Source organism: Desarmillaria tabescens (assembly GCF_030435595.1).
Source record: "Desarmillaria tabescens strain CCBAS 213 chromosome Unknown EV420scaffold_590, whole genome shotgun sequence".
In the NCBI taxonomy this organism is placed as follows: Eukaryota; Fungi; Basidiomycota; class Agaricomycetes; order Agaricales; family Physalacriaceae; genus Desarmillaria; species Desarmillaria tabescens.
Window position 1 is genome coordinate 1 of NW_026848889.1, and position 7,691 is coordinate 7,691.

Here is a 7,691-nt window from a genome sequence, read left to right on the forward strand (position 1 = left end):
GCCCAGCTTGAGCTCACTAAGACTAACACACGAATACACACCATCATAATTTCAGGTGATCGATACAGTAACGATGTGATGAAATGGGGAGGAATGGGGATGGGATATCCACCAAAACGTTGGCTATCATCGATGGTAGAGATGGTTTCTAGGGCGATGCCTGACGGATGGATAGAAAGACATAACCCAAAGGTTTCTTGACCAAGTCGGCATTACGGGCCGGTTTTCCCGGGTATAAACCTTCTTTACCAGCAAGAACGGGCCCCGTTCAAGTCTCAAAGCTGCGCCCATTGATTGCACACCCACACCAGATATCTGTACGACGGTTTTCCGTAGCTTCGTGTGAAGGGACCGTCACATCTGGAAAGGCTGAAGTCTTCACCGCCTTACCCGACAAGGATTCTGGATTCTGGGGAACACACGAGGAAGAGCAATCCTTGCTTGCCTCCCCCTCCTACATTTCTGTAGTTTCCACGGCAGATTATAATTTCCATACAACAACCGCCTATGCTTTGTGAGGTATGCGAACGTAGCCCATCCGCAGCAGGGTTGTTCAAGAGTCCTTCGGGAAGATAGCTGCTAGATGCCGGGGAGTTCTCGAGACTCTCCATTCCGAGAGACCTGTAAAGGAATTTTCGCCTGAAAATGCGCTGTGACTTCACAGGAACTCGACGTACTGCACCGAAGCCCGACAACTTCGCACCTTGCGCACCCGTTTAGGTGAACATTTATTAACTTTTCTCGCCGTTAATAAGGTAGACACAAAAAATCTACGAAGGGCGGACTTACTTGATACAAGCCGAAATGACACGTCCACGCTGACCAAGACATAAATGACATTGGTGTAGCAAGCTCGCTTTCTTTATGGTTGCAACAGTATGCACATATAAAGGCAGAGGCCGCCAAAGTTTGGAAGATAACAAGACTAGTCGGCCAACTTCGTGTCACAATACCCTCCAGATAAGTCCGAGTCAAGACAACTTCGAGTCCGGCGCGTGCATTTATGTCAGCACCACGATATGGCCCGAGTGAGAACATAACCCAACGGATGCAATTCTGCCAGGGTTCCCGTTAAGCATTTTTTTCAGACGAGTGTCAGATATAGCATCGACTGTCAAGACGATCGACCAGAAGACGTATACTTGATGGACCAATATGTTCTAGTGCAGCCCTGGGAAACAACCTTGACTGCGAAGGTAGAATTTAGTCATGTTTCCCATATCTGTCTTGAGACTGGGGCGGTGATCTTGAACTTTAGATGAAGCAAACCGCACCCAGGGATGTATATGCCGAAGGCGCCTTTGCATGCGGACCAATGTCGGAGATTGTGTCAGGACCTAATTAGGGTATTTGAAATATAATCCGGCCCGAAATCATAACGTAGTGTATATTAGGCCCAGTGATCTTAATAACCTAGATAAGATAATCTCATCCGCACCGGTCCGAATCAAGTCCGAAAAGCGCTAGAATCGCAAAGTCACAGTTCGACAACGGATAGTGCTGTCCGCACTGCGAATCCCTAATATAAGAGTTAGCAAGTATTTTAGAACTCCTAAGACTTCCTATGCTGTAGATATCCCCAAGAAAGTTAATGGGGATACTTGACAATTTGCTGGGCAACGGCCGTCTGCCGCCAAAAATGTATGCTGGAGTCGAGCCACTGTAGGAATGCAGTATGCTAGGCAATATAAAACCCAGTGAAATTTCCAGTTATGAACACCAGATCCCCAACCATAAACTTCATTGTCTTCATATCAGATATCCAATGCCGCCCGCTCGTCAGGAGCAATGCCAATACTGTCTCCGTTCATTTGCGCTCCGTGGTTTGAAGAAACACGAGACCTCTTGCAAGCGAAAGCTTGATGAGGAGCAGGCTGATATGCTTTATGAGCAGCAATTGTTCAGAACAGGTAAGCAGGTTACCGCTACGCATTTCATTGCCCCATTTGCATTCTGACAACGTTGCATGTAGGTTTAGCGGAAACGGTCGTTACCGTACCCTCAGGGGAAGATATCGCCGTTTTTATTGATAACCATCTGTCGGAAAATCAAGAACATCAAGAGCGTAAGTCATCCCTGCATGATCACCTCCTGTTTCACCCTGCTAATTCTTGTCTGAAGCAATAATAAACCATGTTCCGAATGACTTCACAGTTACCTTTCCACTTGAAGCTCAGGAAGAACGTGTTCATGGCACATCTGAATACAAACTTGACGACATGCGAACGATCTACCACCCGTCCAGTGGGCGACTAACACGGATCGATCATTTTGATGACTATCGCTCGCGTCCTGCATTCCAACATGCGGAACCGCCTATTGACCCACATCCATGGCGACCATTTGCATCACGTTATGACTTTGAGCTTGCTGAATTCATTCTTGATGCGGCTCTTACTGAGAAGCAGATGAAGACTATGTTCAGACTACTGAACCCGGAGGCAGAAAGCAACCAAGGCATTAAATCCAGCATCCGTAGCCCGAAGGAGTTCAAAGATCATTGGGATCGTGCAGCCAATTTGATTACACCAGTGAGTTGTCATGTTCTTGCGATATTAAGAATATAATATCTGACAAGGTTTTTTCAGTTTGAGAAGTCGACGGTTACTGTACCACTCCGGGGTAAAGACTATACCTTTGATGTTTACCGGCGAGATCTCTGGACCTGGGCATTGGATTTGATTCAGGATCCACTTCTGGAGCCACACTTTGTTTGGGATGCTGTTCAGCTTTCAAAGTGGAATGGACAGGCTTTCGAGCGGTTCATCGATGAACCGTGGACAGCGCAAGCTTTTTGGGATCTACAGGTGTGCTTTAGTAGAGCTTCTCTCGAGAATCATACAACTTACGCATTTGTTCGCTACAGACAGCGCTCCCAAAAGGCGCAAAAGTTCTTTGTTACATTATATATGCTGATAAAACACGTCTTTCTTCTTTCGGTACAGCTCAAGGTTATCCTGTCATTGCCCGTTGTGGAAATCTGAAGATTGACATACGAAATGGGAATGGTGTTGGCGGTGGACGTGTCGTTGGGTGGCTACCATTGGTCCGTGTCTTCCAGTGATCTGATTTTTCTAATACTTGGACTGAATCATCTATACTTAGATAAAGGAGGAAGCAAAGTTCAAGAGGAAGGTTTATTATGTAGACTTCAAGCGCCGCGTGTGGCATGCTGCCTTCAGATTTATCCTCGAACCGCTAGTTGCACCAAGCAAAGTAGGAGGTTGGGTTCATCTTGCCTTAGCGAACGTAGATCTCCAGGTTTTTCCCTGATTGCCAATCAAAAGCTGTGATTATGAAGAGGCGTCAGTCATCAGTCTCATTTTATCACAGCGCGAGCTCACCAAATAGTATGTGATAATAGGAATTTTGTTGTCCTTATTCGAGGTTCCGGTGGTCTGAAACCATGCGTCGTCTGTATGGTACCTAAGGCAGAACAGTATTGTCTAGATATCAAATACGAGCTACGGACATCAAAGCAAACTCAAGAAATACTTGCAGATGCTGCTGCCATTCCAAGGAAGGACGCTCGGAACAAGTTTCTGTCTAGCTTTGGCTTGAGAAATATTGAGGTCACCTGAATCTTTAGTTTGCGTTGTCTTCTTTGAACTGACCAACTTGAATAGAATGCCTTTTGGGACATCAAAGACTGCGATCCGTTCCGCACACTTTCCTTTGATCGTCTTCATGCTTATGATAATGGCCTTTTCGGAGAACATCTCAGACGTGAAATCGTTTCCCGGATTGAAGCCTTAGGCGTGGAATCTATAGGTCAGGCAGACGATCAGTAAGTGTTTCCCGTTCTCATGTTTTATGTACATTCTGATTTTCCTTGATATAGAATTAAACGCTTTCCACGCTGGAGGAATCTATATCACTTTGAAAGCGGTTTTATGGCGGTCCATTTCGCTGATGGCGGAAAGTATGAAGATCTGTCTAAAGTAAGTCCAAGGTCCAGCTTTCAAGTCATGGCAAGCAAACAATGATTTTACGTTTAGCACATCCTTTTTGTCACCCATAATCTCCTCACTGAGACCAAGGACAAGCATGGATATCATTTGCTGAAATGTGTCCGAAGCTATATAGAGCTTCATATGTACACGGGCTTCAACCTCCATACTGAGCGTAGCATACAAGCCATTCAGAATGAGCTTCTCAGGTTTTCAGCACTCATAAGGGTGGGTCATCTCCTAATATTCATGAATGACAGGCTGATCAAATGTAGGAGTACGAACAACTCACACGGTCGATTAATCCGGGCGCGAAATCATGGAACTTCCCCAAAGTCCACTCTCACCAGCATGTCGTTGACGATATCTTGCAAAAGGGTGTCACGCTGAACTACAATACGAAGCCCAACGAGAAAATGCATGGCCCTCTAAAAGACGCATATCAGTTGCGAACCAACTTCAAAGATGTAGCGGAGCAGGTACTTCCGATTTCAGCAGGTACCAATATAGCAACTGAACCTATCTTGATTTAGATTCTACGTGTCGATTCGTGGTGTAATGCTGCATCATTTATACGACAGCAAATCGACTTACACGATGAGCAACTGCAGATGTCCGAAAACGACGACTCCGAGCTAAAAGATCAGGATAAATCAGCTTCCGAATACTCCGGGAAAGTGACTTTACATGGGCACCGTGGTAAAGGGGGTGGGGTCTTCAAAATCGGAGAAATCAGGGCTTTGAAGGCAGGCGACCCGGCGTTCAAGGGTTTTCAAACACGTCTATCATCCTTCATGGTGGGACAGTTTGCGAAATACCCTGATATTGTCCCTGAAGTCGATGGAGAAAAGGTAGTATTCAAGACATTCAAGCAACACGAAGAGGTAAGCAATATGTGGTTGTTAGAGCTTTATTTTCATGATTGATATACCACTTACAGATTCAGCTATACGGCCTTTTGAAAGTCAATTATGAAAACACCGTTGATTGGACCACATCCACCGACTATTTGCGATGCAGCCCTGATTTCTATAATCATCCACGATACGATTTCCTCCTCATTGACAGCACCGAGCGTCCATTCTTCGCGCAGCTTATAATGGTCTTCACTTGTGTTATTGCAGGAAAAACGTTTCCTCTCGCCCTTGTCCGTCCTCTCGATGAACCCGTAGGCACAACAACTGCAAAGCTAGACAAGGACCTTGGCTTTTATTGAGTCCGTGCATGAAAGAAAGAAAAATCAGTATTTGTATCCGTCTACATGATTATTCGAGGGGCGCTCTTGGTTGAAGATTTCGGGGCCAAGCCAGGCGATGGATTCAAGGAGTATTTGATTGTTGATAGCATTGACAGCGATATGTTTCTCAGGATGAAATCCCTCAAGTATACTGGCGGCCATGATTGAAGGAAATAGACATTGTAGTACGGCATAGCTGAAAACATATAAACGGATACTATACTATAAAAACTTTTAACAGTGAGAGGATAATGCGAAAGGACACCAGAGAACGCACCTAACTCAACAAGTTATACTCCAGCTTCAAAAGGTATTACTGCTCATGGAACTGCGCAATATCAAACACAAGACCCGATCTTTCTGTATACATTTCCTCACATGTCTCGGGCACAAATGAAGTCTGCGGAGAATGGGGGAGATGACGCGGAATGACTGGTGCATGACCGAAGAAGCGAAAGAACGACTCCACATAGAAAAGAGCAACACATTTTTCGATCTCATCAAATTGTGCTTCCGTATAATTGGTCCTCTTCTGTTGGATCAAATGCGGGCAAGCCTTCCAAGAGCGCATCGCATTCATCAATGGAAACACATATGGAGCTCTCTGCCGCCAAGTCGGATGTCCTAGCCCATGATTAGCACTGCCGACGTCGACTGCGACAAATGCCGTGGTAAGGCCGTTGGGTAGACAGCGCAGGAGTAAATCGTGGTTTCCTCCGTTAGTCGCTGCTCGTGCATCCAATGCTAGCAACTCGAACCTGAAGTTGAGTTCTGCAAGCTCCCAGGCGATTTCCCGATGATGATCATTTGTTAACATCTCGAGCTCTATGCCTCTCCAAACTGCAGGACCAACATTGAATTTAGTATCAATCTGCAGCTCGCCCTGCGCAACCTTGCAAAAAAGCGACGGCTTGTTCTCTACGTCTCTCGGCTTTCGTCGGTGTGCTTCTGGATGAGCTGGCGCCATCTGATCTCGCATTCTTCATCAAATGGTCCAAGTTTAGAATAACGCGCCAGGATTGATGAGCTACCAGCTGTGCTGAATACGATGAACAAGAAACTCGTGCCAGTAGCAGAGGACGTAGGCATAGCCATGCTTTCACGAGTTCGAGAGCTTTGCATTCGTCCTGTGCACCAATGAAGATATCTGGTCGTGGAAAGATATATCCGTTTGCTTCGGCAATCCTTGCTTCTGGGTAACATCGAGAACGATCTGAGCTTGTGGACTCCACCGCAGCCTGCCATACCGGGATAGCAGGCGGTAAACGAGGGTGAACAATGACTGAAAGGAATCTCGTCTGGTTAGATTGACTCGGATGCTTTTGTTTCGCTCTTTGAGTAGAAACATCATCTATAACCAACTTTAGAAAGGGATGAAGCATGAAGAACCCCAACTTACATGGTTTTCCGCGTGTTGATGACAATGGCTCTGGTAGAGGAGGGTCCAAACGAACTTCGCCGGGGACGAGCGCAAAAAGGGTTCGGCAATCTCAAGTGATTTCGAGTAAAGAAGCCGAAATGCCTTGTACTTTTCAGCTTGGTCAGAGGCCCCGATAAGAGACCGATCGAAGCCGTATTTGTGGAGACTCAATATTAAGATATTGATTTGGTTCTAAAGGGGAGGTGTAGGCATCGATTCGTGTGAAAGGGAGTCGGTCCAACTTGAGCAGAAGCCATACAGGAATTCTGGCTCTGAAAAACACTCTTCGATGATAATAGGGTCCGTCGTAAAGGCCCCGATGAGCTCCGTATTGGCTATATTTTTGGTAGAGGAAGGGACATTGGTTGCCAGCATACGTGGGCGGTAAATTGTGATATAGTCCATGATAGCACGCATTTCAATTGCTACGCGCTGCGTCTCCGCCACTGCCAACGAATTCTACGACAATGAACGGCAATGACTCGAGGCAATGAAGGAGCGTGCACAGTCCACGATGAAAATCCTTAAGCAATGAGTCAGACGACCCCCAGCTCTGAGATTCGGACATGTCAATGACTTTCCTGAGCGGCCGCGCGTAGACAAATAAGGACGCGTCCGAAAACTTCTTCCGAGTTGACTGTCCTGTGATGCAGATCCCAGATGTACTGAAATCAGAGCGAGCGACAGGATTGTAGAGTGGTAGGAAGGGGTCAAGTGGGTCCTTGGGACGCTTTCGTATGCAGCTGAGCCATGGATCCGAGCGTACGTAGAACTGCGGCCACAATAGAGGGTCGTCGGCGGCATATCTAAAGTCTGCTCGCATGTACATCTCCCGGTTGATACCAAGAGGAGGCTGGTACAATCCTAATGCATTGGGGGTCACCATGAACCACCCTTTTTCAACCAATGCACCCAGCCTTCCATCGAAAGGTCCGATAGCTGTGTTCCTATTCAATCAGATTAATTTTGAAAAGAAATAAGATGGGACGCACAGCTGCAACATTTCTCTTGTGTAACAGGCCAGTAGGGTCGTTGGACAAGTGCTCGTAGGTAAATTGACTTTCCATGGTTCTAGTAGGATGCA

General features: G+C 46.3%; 3 protein-coding genes across 3 annotated transcripts; 1 reads left to right on the plus strand and 2 right to left on the minus strand.

The window, feature by feature from the left end:
* Nucleotides 1-1,732: 1,732 nt before the first annotated feature.
* On the plus strand, nucleotides 1,733-5,363 carry EV420DRAFT_1724285 (uncharacterized protein). Its single transcript, XM_060479809.1, has 15 exons — nucleotides 1,733-1,910; nucleotides 1,973-2,065; nucleotides 2,122-2,531; nucleotides 2,589-2,807; nucleotides 2,867-3,046; nucleotides 3,106-3,261; nucleotides 3,304-3,316; nucleotides 3,388-3,572; nucleotides 3,627-3,787; nucleotides 3,842-3,941; nucleotides 3,999-4,178; nucleotides 4,226-4,429; nucleotides 4,484-4,834; nucleotides 4,891-5,118; nucleotides 5,182-5,363. Exons 1-15 carry the CDS (start codon nucleotides 1,766-1,768, stop codon nucleotides 5,353-5,355), a joined length of 2,799 nt encoding a protein of 932 aa, XP_060321258.1. The 5' UTR covers nucleotides 1,733-1,765; the 3' UTR covers nucleotides 5,356-5,363.
* Nucleotides 5,364-5,500: 137 nt separating this feature from the next.
* Nucleotides 5,501-6,569, minus strand: EV420DRAFT_1287431 (uncharacterized protein; the record flags this gene model as incomplete). Its single annotated transcript, XM_060468333.1, has 2 exons — nucleotides 5,501-6,070; nucleotides 6,096-6,569. The coding sequence occupies 2 exons, from the start codon at nucleotides 6,567-6,569 to the stop codon at nucleotides 5,501-5,503; spliced, it is 1,044 nt and encodes a 347-aa protein (XP_060321259.1).
* A 456-nt stretch (nucleotides 6,570-7,025) lies between these two features.
* EV420DRAFT_1657730 (uncharacterized protein) lies at nucleotides 7,026-7,610 on the minus strand (the record flags this gene model as incomplete). Its single annotated transcript, XM_060478873.1, has 2 exons — nucleotides 7,026-7,554; nucleotides 7,600-7,610. The coding sequence occupies 2 exons, from the start codon at nucleotides 7,608-7,610 to the stop codon at nucleotides 7,026-7,028; spliced, it is 540 nt and encodes a 179-aa protein (XP_060321260.1).
* Between the last annotated feature and the right edge of the window lie 81 nt (nucleotides 7,611-7,691).